Source organism: Bactrocera dorsalis, chromosome 1, assembly GCF_023373825.1.
Source record: "Bactrocera dorsalis isolate Fly_Bdor chromosome 1, ASM2337382v1, whole genome shotgun sequence".
Lineage (NCBI taxonomy): Eukaryota > Metazoa > Arthropoda > Insecta > Diptera > Tephritidae > Bactrocera > Bactrocera dorsalis.
Window position 1 is genome coordinate 112,914,283 of NC_064303.1, and position 13,905 is coordinate 112,928,187.

The window sequence follows — 13,905 nt, forward strand, 5'->3', positions numbered from 1 at the left end:
CCCGCATGACCATTATATATGGCACCATCGGCAGCCATCCTGGGTATATTCGATATGCCTGCGCCATGCTTGCATACTGTAAATTTACGGCTGCCAAAGTAATATTTAAAAATCCGTAAATGTAAATTAAATTCCTTCTTAATCAACTGCGTCGTCAATACAAGTTTGCTCGAAGTTCCGGCGACGGATACGATTTCATTAAGTTTGAGTGTAAAGTAAAAGGTAAAAAGAGAAAATCCGCCCGGATTTGAGTAAAACTTTAAGTGGGTCCCGAAGAACGTTAGTGGGTAAGTTTTATAGTGTCCGTTGGCCTATTTTCATTTATGTTAATCTATAGTCTAATGGCTGTAAACACTGTATAATTTTTCCCCACAGCTTAATCAAATCAGATATTCTTTGTAGTTGGCAAAGCTGGCACGAAATTCAAATTGGAAAAGTGACACAGTGAAATTGAAATATTATTTAAAATACAAAAGACGTTTCTGCGTGAAAATTCTGTTCAAAAATTTATTGAAAATTACGTAAACGAAGATATTTCAAAATGTCGTCTGAGTGGTGTACCTGCTATAACACGAAACCAGAAGAGAAATCATGTGGCTGTATAGATGTCGAGGAAAAGGAATGTGTTTGTCTTCCGCCCTCGAAAGAGAAACTGACTTCCTTTATGGAAGTCACGAAGCGCAAAGAAATTGACGAAAGCAAGTATGGGCGTGTTTTTGGTGTTTCTGGTCCAGGTAAACTATAATTGTCATTGAATATATCGGTTAATAAAGAATTTGCTTTAAATCCCATAGTGGTAACTGCTGAGAATATGTCGGGCTCCGCTATGTATGAATTGGTTCGTGTTGGATATTTTGAACTCGTCGGCGAAATTATACGTCTGGAAGGTGAAATGGCGACTGTGCAAGTTTATGAGGAGACTTCAGGTGTTACCGTCGGTGATCCTGTTTTAAAGACCGGTAAGCCGCTCTCTGTAGAATTGGGTCCAGGTATAATGGGTGGCATTTTCGATGGAATTCAGCGTCCGCTGCGCATTATAAACGAACTCACAAGTTCTATTTACATCCCGAAGGGTGTGAATGTTACAAGCTTGTCACGCGATATAAGTTGGGAATTTCGCCCAGGCAAGGTATCAATTGGTTCACATTTGACTGGCGGTGACATTTTTGGTTACGTACAAGAAAACACATTAGTAAATCATAAGATTTTAATGAATCCGCGTGCAAAAGGTACTGTAAAATATATAGCTCCACCGGGTCAATATACTGTCGACGAAGTAGTACTTGAGACCGAGTTTGATAATGTTGTTACCAAACATACCATGTTGCAAGTATGGCCGGTGCGTCAGCCGCGTCCAGTTAATGAGAAATTGCCGGGAAATCATCCATTGTTGACTGGACAACGGATATTGGATTCACTTTTTCCATGTGTTTTGGGTGGCACAACGGCAATACCAGGTGCATTCGGTTGTGGCAAGACAGTTATTTCACAGGTAATACTGTGTTCTTTTTATAAACAAAAATAAAAATTGTAAATTTCTAGTCTTTGTCGAAATATTCCAACTCTGATGTCATAATATATGTCGGATGTGGAGAACGTGGTAATGAAATGTCAGAAGTATTACGAGATTTTCCCGAACTATCTGTTGAAATTGAGGGAGTTACAGAATCTATAATGAAGCGTACCGCTCTGGTAGCTAACACCTCCAACATGCCTGTCGCGGCACGCGAAGCTTCTATTTACACTGGTATCACACTCTCCGAATACTTCCGAGATATGGGTTACAACGTATCAATGATGGCTGATTCCACCTCACGTTGGGCTGAGGCTCTACGTGAAATTTCCGGTCGTTTGGCTGAAATGCCTGCCGATTCCGGTTACCCCGCTTACTTGGGTGCTCGTCTCGCTTCCTTTTACGAGCGTGCTGGACGCGTCAAATGTTTAGGTAATCCTGAACGTGAAGGCTCCGTCTCCATTGTCGGTGCAGTATCGCCACCCGGTGGTGATTTCTCAGACCCTGTAACCTCCGCCACACTCAGTATTGTGCAAGTATTTTGGGGGTTAGATAAAAAGTTGGCGCAACGAAAGCATTTCCCATCAGTAAACTGGCTCATATCATATTCAAAATATATGCGTGCGTTGGACGAATATTATGAAGAACATTTTCCGGAATTCGTGCCTCTACGTTTGAAAGTCAAAGAAATTCTGCAAGAAGAAGAAGACTTATCAGAAATCGTACAGCTTGTGGGTAAAGCTTCATTGGCCGAGACCGATAAAGTAACTTTGGAGGTTGCCAAGTTGATTAAAGACGATTTTCTGCAGCAGAACTCATATTCGACATATGATCGCTATTGTCCATTCTACAAGACCGTTGGCATGCTCAATAACATAATTACTTTCTACGATCTATCACGTAACGCTATAGAAAGCACAATTTCGGATGAAAATCGTGTTACCTGGAATGAGATACGCCAAGAAATGGGCAATATACTGTACGAATTATCATCCATGAAATTTAAGGTGAGTACGCATGTTTGATATGCTTTTTGTAGATAAATTAAGACAAGGAATTTAAATGGTTTGTTAGGATGCACATAAAGATGGAGAACGAAGAATCATGCGCGAGTACAAGAAACTTAATGACGATATGCAAGCGGCTTTTAGTCGAATGTTGGAATAAATTCATTTGGTAAAACTGTTTCGTTTTTGATTTCAAATTCAACTTATTGTATAACACTAATGATACCGTTTTTAATATTTTTATATGATTGCATAACACATACACAGAAATAAAAAACTTAGAATTTCCATTTGCTGAACTTGTAACTGAATAACGGTCAACTTTTAAATTTTTACTCACAGTTTTGGTTTGTTTTGAGATTTAATTTTTTATAACAATAATAAACGATTTAAATTAAAATTTTTATTTCAAATATTTTCAATTATTTACCGTTACGAAATAGCATTCGTTGAGAAAGATGCTGAGAATGAAATTACATACATAAAAAAGAAGCACGGATGGTATATGTACATATGTCACGTGTTTTAAAATCCTGACACGCCTTTTAAAAATTTATATACATACCTACATTACACATAATTTTGTATGCCAAACTCATTTCACAGAACCGTTAAACTAAGTATAGAATTTGAATTCGAAATTTTGTTTGCTTGCCGAAAAGGTGTTTCTTACGCCCCTGAAGAATTAAACTCTATTTTACGGTATTTTCTAACAAAGCAGTAAAATGAAGTACATACAAATTATTTCGTCCGGTGAAATGTGTTTACAAATTTTGCATGTGAGCAAAAATTGAAAAAACAAACCAAAAACAAAAAAAAGCGATTACCCGCAATAAACTGCTAGCAAGTTTTTAATAGCCACCTGTATTCATACATATATAAATGTTGTGTGTGTACGTGTGCACACAACCCTTTACCGAATTCTGGTATTGTTACAATGTTCCATTTAACTGCCCAGTGCAAACTATCTTGTCAAAAAAAAAAAAGCTTAGACTTTTCACTGCTATCCACTTATTATCCCATTAAGCGCCATGGTTACAATATGTCCTGCAGTTATTGCTTTAGTCCGCATTTCTGGCACTGGTACTGGCGCTCAGCACCTCGTCAAGTCACTTTACGGTTTTATTTCACCCAACCGTGGCCAGAAGAAGTGGAGCCTTCGCAAGTTTATTACGCTATCAAAATCAAGCACACAACTGGCCACATACTGTGCTTTTCGTCACACATGTGTGTGTGTAGATTTTCATGTTGAAATGAAATTTTCTTTGTTGACGCGCACATTTTATTTTTATTGTGGACATTTTATGCGAACGGTCGGTCGGACGGTCGGCCGCCCTGCCATCATGTTGAAATTTGAATGTGTGTGTCAAGCCAAGTACACCTGTATGTGTGTGTATGTCCTTCGTATATGTATGGCGTTGGCGACGTGTCATGTTTAGCAAAGTGGAACGCCACGAGCACTCACTTCACCTGCTGTGCTGCGTTTATGGCGGTGGCAGTTGAGGGTACTGAAATTTATTGGTGGCCCACAAAGTGGTGAGTTTAAATGTTTTTAATATTTTAGCACTTTCGAGTCATAAATTTTGAAGTTTCCGCACTCACGTTTCGAAAGTACATGTATTTTCGTTGGCTATTAACTTTAACCTTTCGCATGGTCTAATGAACGTTAGGGAAGTATAGAAAGTACATACATATGTATGGAAGAGATTGGAAAAATGCAACAAATTTCAGCTAAATTAAGTGTTTTCTAACCTGCCAGCGGAAAAAACGAAAAAATAAGATTTAAGAACGCATGCTAGCAATTCTTACACAATATGGCTTGATCTCTGATAAAGTTGAGTTTTAAATTTCTCAAGCTAATCTTCTGCTATCGCATTATATACAACAAGCAATTGAAGTTAATTATTTATAAATGTGTTTTGTACACTTCACACAAACAAGTAAAAAATTATTGGAATATTTGAAGTTCGTGTGTAAGCAATTTGCTTATAATGTTCACCAAATACCCTACTTTCTGCACTTCCCACATATCAAGTGCCTTAAAGCAAGGCATCCCGTTCGTTCTGCTGAATTTTCGATTAATATTTACTAATAGACAATGAAACTAACGGCAGCAGGAGTTTGTATGTTTACAGTAAAATGTAGCTTGAGGCTGCACATTTTATTTCAGAATGCACTTTTCACAATACATTTTCAATAAGGTAATTATTTACATTACATTCAACAAATGAAGGTTAGCTGTAGCAGCGAAAACAATACATTTAGATTTTGACAAACAAGAATTTCAATTATACAATAATACTACTGGTATGCATTTTTAAATAAGTATATATGTATATGTAAGCACTTTTGACTTGTATTTTGTAGATTGAATGCGCACTTTGCGGATAGCAAATACCCGCTCTGCAGTATGTATATATATAGTGTGTGTGTGTGTAAACAGTAAATGCGCACGGTTTACATCCCAAAAGATACAAATGTTAACAATAATATTGGAAGTACATTTTGGGACGTTTGTGTTTTTTCACTTTGTTGCCTGCAATAAACATTTTATTTTCAATAGAAACACCGAAAGGCCGGAATGTTTTCGTTTTAACATTTTCACAGAAAAACAATGTAATTAATTAAAGTAAATGATTTAAATACGTTTGTTGGAAACATTTAAGTGGAATGCATAATTTTGTCTTTTATAAAGGAATAGTTGTGTGTCCCTTTTGGTTCTGTTTCGTTACTGATTAGGATGACGCGTTTACACGATTCTCGTTTAATTAATCTACATAACAATATTAAAGGCTCCTTGTCTTTTAGAACAATTTAAAATTAAAGCAAACTTGTGTAGAAATCGCTTATAAAGCTTAATCTTCCAAGTTTCTGAAAGCCTGTTGTAGATCCTCGTGCAGTTGCTCGAAATCACCCTTGATCTTGGCTTCACCATCCTTCACGGGGTCCTATGGCGCAAAAAAATTTAAAAAAATCGCATAAAAATGACTTCCGTTATATTGGCACTTCTTTTAGCTTACCTTGAATTTCATGGACGACAGCTGGTACATGATGTTGCCCATAGCCTCGCGGATAACATTCCATGTGATCTTGTTCTCGGATTGCGCTGTCGATTCCACGGAGTGGCGGGCCAAGTCGTAGAAGGCAATTATGTTCTTCAACATACCCACGGTCTTGTAGAAGGGGCAGAAGCGATCGTACGATGAGTAGGAGTTCTGTTGCAAGAAATCGTCTTTCAACAATTTCGCCACCTCAAGTGTGATCTTGTCTGTTTCAGCCAATGAAGCTTTACCGACCAACTGTACAATTTCAGACAAATCTTCTTCTTCTTGCAGAATTTCCTTGACCTTAGTACGCAATGGCACGAATTCAGCAAAGTTCTTTTCATAGAAATCATCCAGAGCGCGCATGTATTTCGAGTAGGAAATCAACCAATTGATCGAAGGGAAATGCTTACGTTGAGCCAATTTCTTATCCAAACCCCAGAACACTTGTACGATACCCAAAGTGGCGGATGTGACGGGATCTGAGAAATCACCACCAGGTGGCGATACAGCACCGACAATGGAGACGGAGCCTTCACGTTCTGGATTACCTAAACATTTGATGCGTCCAGCACGCTCGTAGAAGGAGGCTAGACGAGCACCCAAGTAGGCTGGGTAACCGGAATCGGCAGGCATTTCAGCCAAACGACCCGAAATTTCACGAAGAGCTTCGGCCCAACGGGAGGTGGAATCAGCCATCATAGATACGTTGTAACCCATATCACGGAAGTATTCGGAAAGTGTGATACCAGTGTAAATGGAAGCTTCACGAGCAGCGACAGGCATGTTGGAGGTGTTAGCTACCAGAGCGGTACGCTTCATGATAGACTCGGTGACACCGTCAATTTCAACGGACAACTCAGGGAAATCACGCAATACTTCAGACATCTCGTTACCACGTTCACCGCAACCGACGTAGATAATGACATCAGAGTTGGAGTACTTGGACAAGGCCTGCGAAGCAAGAAACACAAAACATCATGTTAGTTTTATTTGTTGTGATACGATTTGTGGGTTTCTTGTAATTACCTGAGAGATGACAGTTTTGCCACAACCGAAAGCTCCGGGAATGGCGGTGGTACCACCTTGTACACAGGGGAACAGAGAATCCAATACACGTTGGCCAGTCAACAATGGATGGTTGGCGGGCAATTTTTCAGTTACTGGACGGGGTTGACGTACAGGCCACACTTGCAACATAGTGTGTTTGGTGATTTCACCGTCGAACTCGGTTTCCAAAACGACATCATCAACTTTGTAGTTACCAGTAGGAGCAATGTAACGAACGGTACCCTTGGTGCGTGGATTTACAATCATCTTGTGTTTCACCAATGTGTTTTCGTGCACCAGACCGTAAAGATCGCCTCCGGTGATGTGTGAACCAACTTTTACGTTGAGTGGGTTGAATTCCCAAGCTTGGGTACGGGACAAACTGGGTACGTTCACACCCTTGGGAATGTAGATGGATTCGGTCAACTCGTTAATGTCTTTCAATGGACGCTGGATACCGTCAAAAATGCTACCCATAATACCGGGACCCAATTCGACGGACAGAGGTTTGCCTGTACGTAACACGGGATCACCAACAGTTACACCAGAGGTTTCCTCGTATACCTGAATGGTGGCCATGTCACCTTCGAGACGAATGATCTCACCCACCAATTCGTAGTAACCTACACGCACCAACTCGTACATAGCAGAGCCAGACATACGCTCGGCTGTGACGACTGTGAGATTTAAAGAATATATTCGTTAGTTCATAAGAAAAATAAATTGATCTTGACCTAAAACTTACCAGGGCCAGATACGGCGAAAACGCGACCGTATTTGCTCTCGTTATCCTCATCATCGAAGCGCTTCAAATTCGACATTTTGGCTTTTTAGATGTTCAACTGAAAAATTAACAAAAACCAAAAATAGGTGAATAATACTAAACTTACGACGAAGAAATATTTTAGAGAGATTTAGCAATGCAAATAAAGTGTTTAGTCAGCTGACGGCTTTTATTCAAATTAGACATTAGCAACTTTCTCTTATCAGTTCTGATTAGAATTCACATGGTCTGCCAATAATCCATCCAATTGGTATACCCGCTAACATTTCTAATATTTCAGACAAATCTTTATTTAAAAATAATTTCAAGACGATTTCTATACCACTTAAAGACAGGATTTTTGTCGTGATGACTTAAAATATTCGCACTATTAAACAGATAAAAGTTTCGTGTTCACGTGACCTGCTGATCACCAGCGCTGTATTTAGGCAAGCTTGGCGATCGTGTTCAAGCAAAAATTTTAATTATTATTGCTTCTAAAGAAAATATTAAATATTCTATATTAGAAGTGGTAAACTCTTTTATTGTAATACCTTCCAGCGAAAGAAAAAACCTTTTAACCGAAAATAATTAATAAGTGAGCAGAATGAAGATACAAATTCACTTTCGAAGTTCGAAAATTTGACAGTTGCATTTGACGTTGATCACAAGACTATTGTCATCTGAATGTGTCAGCTGACGACTGATTAACCACGATCGGTGAAAAAACTACGCAGGCAACCATTTTGAATTCTTAACTTTTTAACACCTATAATTTTGGATCTACTAGCAGTTTTAATACAGTTTCCATATTTACTAACTTCAGCAGCTAACTCAGTTACAAAGCCATAATACACCTATTCAAAATAGTTTATTAGTACTGATCACAAGACAATCGAGGTCAGCTGACAACCTCAATTAATTGGGTCTTATGTTTTCGCCGTCTTTTAACGCAACAATTTTTGTTTTTGTTTCTCAATAAATCCAATGCACTTTTATATCACTATATATTCATATAAAATATTGTTTGAGCTCAATTAAATGATGGCAATTTTGCTATTTAGCGCTAGAAACTACCCTACGCCCAGTTATTTATTATCTAATCAGAAAACTGTATTGGCTCTGCTATTATCGCAATAATTACCGTTCTGGCTAGAGTGTTCCACAAACAATTGCGCTAATTGGATTTTAATTCAAATAAAATTCTGTCACAGCACGGTAGTGCGGTTAACTCACTTTGTTATTTTTGTTTTATAGAAATGAATACACGAACGTTGCGCTTCTCCAGCAGAACAAGACCAACTGTGAAAATTAACGACGTCGCTAGCAAATCTGTTTCGAAGTTCGAATTTCGATATCGAATTGATCGTCACATTGAGCAATCGAAGAGCTTTCGCTGAGCGCACTTCGATAATGCGCTCGCTCTTTCGCACTCGTTTATTGCAGTGTTGCCAGTAGTGCGTGGTTTTTGGTAAACTGTTTACAGCGTTGCTTTTATATACTTAATGGGCTCCAAATATATAAGAATTTGGTTTCTTATGAATGGAAATGTTTGTCTAATCCAAATGAGTTTGCTTTAGTACTTTGATTTTTGTAAAAAAAATATATTTTTTTTTAAATAGGCAATATAAAAAGCTGAAATATCTTTACTGCTATTCTATACAGCGGTAGCTTTATCACTTATTTTACTACATATAAGGTGCTTTTTAATGCCAATGTTCTTTTTTATTATTTGGATAATGAAGACTCTATAATTTTAAAATTGCTTATATAGCTGAAACCATCAGCATAAAAAGTAAAATAATTGATGTTTGAAGAGTGGATTCTTACGCCTAAAAATGTATAATATTTCATTCTAAATTTCAAGATTTGTCATAATCATATTTAGTTTTGTTGTAAAATTCCCCATTACGTAATCTTTAAACATGCAGCAATATCCAAACCTTCATTTCATTCGAAAGTAACTTTTTTTTCTTAATATTCATAAAAGCTCGCAATGTTCGTCATGCGTGTGCTTTCGTGTGAGAGCCAGTTATCTCGAAAACTAAAGCTCACTCTTAACTCTCTTTCGAATTAAGTATTATGAAATACCATGTTACCATGTTATTTAATTATGAAATTCTATTCTCTATTAATTTTAAAATTAAGTTTGAACTTATTTAAATTTTAATCAAGTCATTCAGTATTCAGTTCGTTGATAAGATAGCAATTCTCTCTTAATATGTGCAAGGGGTTCCAAAGTTAACTCGAGATTTACATTGCCGTCTTTTCAAATAATCTCTTCACAGTTTATGAAGTTAAAACTCTATTCCGACTTTTTTATATTTTGTATCAAATTTTCGAGCTGCGGCCGCCAAGCTTTCATAATTTTTGAAAGATTCTTTACACGTAGTTCTATCGTGTAACATTCCCTTTTTACTAAGCCTAAACTGTCAGCTGTCGACTTGTTTGTTTTTTTAGGGTTGTCAACACATTTACCACATAAATGGCGACAAATTTAAATCTTCCGTTAATTTTGGGATACATTTTATACATATATCACCTGCGATCTAACCTAAATTTGTTTAAAATGTTCAGAGCAGGGCATCAGGAAAACAGTGGAGTATCCCTTGTGCATTTGTCCCGTATTGGCAAGACCGCGCTGTAAGCAACTGGGGTCTCCACGGTATGATACACTGCAGGAGGTATCGATAGTGAGGCTGCAGGCAACCTAAAGGATGACTACTTCTCTTGGACCTAGGAACTGAACTCCATCTGGTATCGCAAAGGAACAAAACTGGTCTAAGCCTGGCTTAGTGCCAACCAATTTAACCTAACCTTACCTAAGTTTCTGTGGAAGATTAAGACTATTTTACTTTTATTACATTTATTTACTAGTTCTCGCATAGTATGTACATATGTATGTATAGTATATACCGTAATCCGGAATGAACGAAATGGCTGGATATAAATCCGCGTCTATAATTTTTTCAAATTTCTCTAGATATGAGTATGTCCGAATGTGCTAGAGCTATCATTTTTATACTGGTATAAGATTTCATAACTCCGTCGCTTAGTTCCATTAAGCTTTGAACCACACCAACAAATTTCATTGAAAGTAAAATCTAAAATGTGTTCAATTCCCCTCACCTCTGGTCGTTCATTCATTTATGTGGTAATTTCCTTGTGAAATTCAAAGAAAATAATCGCAAGAAATCATTGAAGTGCGTCACAATTTCGGTGTCTCAAAAGCAGTGCGACCACAGCCACCGCAGCCAGTAACTTCACGGCCAATTGGGCTTTTCAATTAGCAAAGTGGCAAGTAGTCGGTGCTTGGACTTCGTAATGCCGCCAGCAGTTACGATTTTCGGTCACGCATTAGAGACAAGAGTGGTCGCTGCCAAATTACTGGGCGACAGAGATAAAAAGGCCCAACACCGTGCACCAGTGCGCACATTACGATTTCAAAGCGTTACTGCAGTCGTTGGTGGAGACGGATTCACTTAAGAGATACTTATACGAAAAGGACCAACACAAGGCTAACCAACGGCAGGCAGCGGCCTGGTGTGAATGGAGAGTAGCAGCAATTATGGCCTTGCGAAGCAAAATGCATTCGCCATGGGTGTGGACTAGTGTGAGAATCGGAAGCATTTTTGTGGTATTCGGCTGCCTTTCGGTGCTTGTTGAGAGTGCTTACGCGCCGACCGCATTGGGGCTACAGACGGATGATGCAGTTGCAATTACTGCTAGTTTACAGCCGAGCTATGATGATCTGTTAGTAGCTGGCTCTGAGAAGCATGAGCATGAAGATGAGAAAAAGGAAGAGGAGGAAGAAGCTGAAGAAGAAGAGGAAAAGGAGGAGTCATGGGAGGAAAAATCCGAAGAGGAGAAGCACAGTGAAAAGAAAAAAAAGAAAGGTGAAAAGGGTAAGAAGGGACATAAGGAGGAGGAACACCATGAGAAGGGTGAAAAGGGACATCACGACAAGGAAGGTAAAAAGGGCGAAAAAGAAGAAGAGCATGGGCATGAGAAGAAGCACAAAAAGGACGAAGGCCATCACAAGAAACACAAGAAGGGCAAGAAGAGTGAGAAAGGGCACGAATTCGAAGATCATGGCTCGTACAAGAAGGGACACTCGATTAAGGGCAAGCATCATGTGCACAAGTTAAACGAAGACAAAAAGGAAAAGAAATACTATGACGAACATCACGATGAAGGTGAGGAGGAGAAGCATGGTGGTTTTGAGGAGGTGAAAAAGCACGAGAAGGGTGGCCATCATAAAAAAGGAGGTCACAAGAAGAGCGCACATGAAGATGAATATGGAAAGAAGGGTCACAGTAAGAAGGGTCACAAGAAAAAGGGCCACAAGGGACACAAGAAGAAGAAAGAAGAGAAAAAGAAGTGGGGTGAAGAACAAGAGGGCGGCAAAAAGAAAGGTAAAGAGGAGAAAAAAAAGTGGAAAAATTCAAAGAAGAAGGAGAGCAGCAGCAGTGACCACGGACACGATTAGTAAACCACGACAAATATTAGTAACAGCAAAGGTGGTATTGTGATTAATAATGGCAACGGTACTGCACTAGTTTTCTATTTTATTTATAGTCTTTCGGTGTTGGTAAGTGAGAATATTGTATTTTGATAGCTTTCCCTATAAAGTTCTAATATTGTAATAAATAATTGTACATATGTACATATGTATGTATAATGAAATGAAAGATGATAAAAGAAAAACACTCTGTTTCTAGTGGAAACTCGTTTGGTATGAATAACGGTCCTTGGCGAAGGAATTGACCTTGTGTCGAACCTAGTCCGTTCGGAACCCAACTGCTCTTGCATAGTTGTTGCTTTGCGGTCTTCCATTGAAAAACAACGGTAAATCTCCGAGTGTCTTGCTCATAACTCAAGCTTTTCGGCTGCAAGAGTGCTAGCTTGAGTGACCTCATTCCTCTCAATATCCTCTATACTAACTATTGTCTTATTGGAAGCAAAGTATTTTTATATCAAAAACTTATTCAGGAAATAAGCTGAACGTTATCTACCATAACGGTTTTTTTGGCATCCGACCCGACCCGACCCAAAACTCTGCTCTTCTCACAATTATTTTGAATGACTCACTAGAATCGCCGGCTCTTTGCTATTTAAACTGTAGAGGGCACTACACAAATCACTGTTGTTTGCAGAATTTACGCCTTCATGACACAAGGCAATTTGCAGCATGCCAGCAAGCACATACATATGGAGACAATAGAGCCGCATGCTGAAGGCCACCGCAAGGACAAGGTATAAGCCTCACCTTGCGGGCCCCCACACACATCAGCAGTCACCAGCAGTGGCTCAGCCAGTTGGCTCTTGTGTTAATTTGTTAAAAGTTCTCCTAAGTCATGGCAGTGGCGTCCTTTTGCTGGCCAGGTGTTGCTATTGTTGTTGTTGTAATTATTGTTTGCTAAGCTGTTAAAACAAATGAAGAATTTCCGGTGCTATGTGATTTAGCCGCTTCTGCTGCTGCTGCGGTTGCCGGTACGGTCCGGTATGGTCCGCTTAGTACAGTAGTGCAGCATGGCGGCCCTTACATATTGGCTAAGCCATGGCCATGGTCACTCCTGGTACGGCGTTCGACTTTGTAAAGGTGTAGAAATACCTAAATGAAATTTCCGTGTTCATTGTTCGCCCAACGGAAGTGCATAACTTATGCTTTATATACATGCCACAAGCACTGCTGCACGTAAGCGTTTGTTATTGTTGTTATTATTTAAGTAGTAGTGGTAGCACTGACGTTGTCGTTGCTATTCTTACAGAGCACGGGCCGGCAACATCAACTCACTGCTACACACACTCAACACACATTGTTCAACGAAATCTATTGTTGCTACATGCCACAGCTTCCAAAGTTGGAGCGTGCAACGGCTGCATACATACCTGGCGCATTTGGGGGCTGTTATTATGGCTTCCCAGCAGGCGAAACAAGAGCCCACTAATTTGTGCGCAGCACCCCACCACAGCAGCTGCACCACACATCGGCTGCACGTACATTTAAATGCTTATGAGGCGGCACAATGGCGCTGGGGGGAGGGAAAGAGATTGGCGTACGCGGCTTAATATGCTCTACAAGGGTATTTGTTTTCGTATATTCGGTATGCCAGTTAAGCCGGTGCTTCTTCTTCGGCATCGTTCACCGCAGGAACTATGCGATGATGTATCGCTGCTGTCCATTTCGGTCCATTGGGGGCATGTGTATGTGTGTGTGTGTGTCGGCTGCTTTAATGGTGGTCATAATTCTGTTACTGTTGCATCATAAGCCATGATGCTTGCAAGTGCACGAATAGTTATCTGTGCTTATGTGTACTTCATCTCGTCGGAAGCGGCCAGTTGTTGTGGCATGTAATGCCAAGTGAAGGCGTAATATCCACCTACCCGCTCACATGGCCAACAGTTGGTCAGTTTAAAGGATTTTCACTGCTTTTGCAAATGGACTTAATTCTTTTGTGTATTAGTGGCAGTTATGGCCGTTGTGTTTAGTGCAAACTGCAAGTGCTTTTACTTAGTTTCAATGTT

General features: G+C 39.4%; 3 protein-coding genes across 7 annotated transcripts; 2 read left to right on the plus strand and 1 right to left on the minus strand.

The window, feature by feature from the left end:
* Positions 1-406: 406 nt before the first annotated feature.
* On the plus strand, positions 407-3,710 carry LOC105230813 (V-type proton ATPase catalytic subunit A). Its single transcript, XM_049461145.1, has 4 exons — positions 407-734; positions 795-1,492; positions 1,543-2,520; positions 2,588-3,710. Exons 1-4 carry the CDS (start codon positions 542-544, stop codon positions 2,678-2,680), a joined length of 1,962 nt encoding a protein of 653 aa, XP_049317102.1. The 5' UTR covers positions 407-541; the 3' UTR covers positions 2,681-3,710.
* Positions 3,711-4,640: 930 nt separating this feature from the next.
* Positions 4,641-8,766, minus strand: LOC105230728 (V-type proton ATPase catalytic subunit A). Of its 5 annotated transcripts, none has more exons than XM_011211688.4 (5): positions 8,614-8,766; positions 7,360-7,456; positions 6,594-7,291; positions 5,541-6,518; positions 4,641-5,468 (listed from the first exon to the last, which is right to left on the minus strand). In XM_011211688.4, exons 2-5 carry the CDS (start codon positions 7,433-7,435, stop codon positions 5,376-5,378), a joined length of 1,845 nt encoding a protein of 614 aa, XP_011209990.1. In that variant the 5' UTR covers positions 7,436-7,456; positions 8,614-8,766; the 3' UTR covers positions 4,641-5,375. The 5 variants fall into 5 exon arrangements, with proteins under 5 accessions (XP_011209990.1, XP_011209989.1, XP_049317116.1 ...); XM_011211687.4 differs by having other exon boundaries at positions 8,522-8,717; XM_049461159.1 differs by lacking the exon at positions 8,614-8,766 and adding an exon at positions 8,199-8,490.
* A 1,723-nt stretch (positions 8,767-10,489) lies between these two features.
* LOC105230812 (uncharacterized) lies at positions 10,490-12,032 on the plus strand. Its single transcript, XM_011211800.4, has one exon. The coding sequence runs from the start codon at positions 10,946-10,948 to the stop codon at positions 11,864-11,866; it is 921 nt and encodes a 306-aa protein (XP_011210102.3). The 5' UTR covers positions 10,490-10,945; the 3' UTR covers positions 11,867-12,032.
* Positions 12,033-13,905: the final 1,873 nt, after the last annotated feature.

Bases quoted from the DNA above. Each gene is read 5' to 3' on its own strand.
- LOC105230813 (XM_049461145.1), top strand. From the start codon at position 542: ATGTCGTCTGAGTGGTGTACCTGCTATAACACGAAACCAGAAGAGAAA. The intron at 735-794 runs GTAAACTATAAT...TAAATCCCATAG, and splicing joins TTTTGGTGTTTCTGGTCCAG to TGGTAACTGCTGAGAATATG. The intron at 1,493-1,542 runs GTAATACTGTGT...GTAAATTTCTAG, and splicing joins GCAAGACAGTTATTTCACAG to TCTTTGTCGAAATATTCCAA.
- LOC105230812 (XM_011211800.4), top strand. From the start codon at position 10,946: ATGGCCTTGCGAAGCAAAATGCATTCGCCATGGGTGTGGACTAGTGTG.
- LOC105230728 (XM_011211688.4), bottom strand. From the start codon at position 7,435: ATGTCGAATTTGAAGCGCTTCGATGATGAGGATAACGAGAGCAAATAC. The intron at 7,292-7,359 runs GTAAGTTTTAGG...TAAATCTCACAG, and splicing joins TTTCGCCGTATCTGGCCCTG to TCGTCACAGCCGAGCGTATG. The intron at 6,519-6,593 runs GTAATTACAAGA...CTTGCTTCGCAG, and splicing joins GCAAAACTGTCATCTCTCAG to GCCTTGTCCAAGTACTCCAA.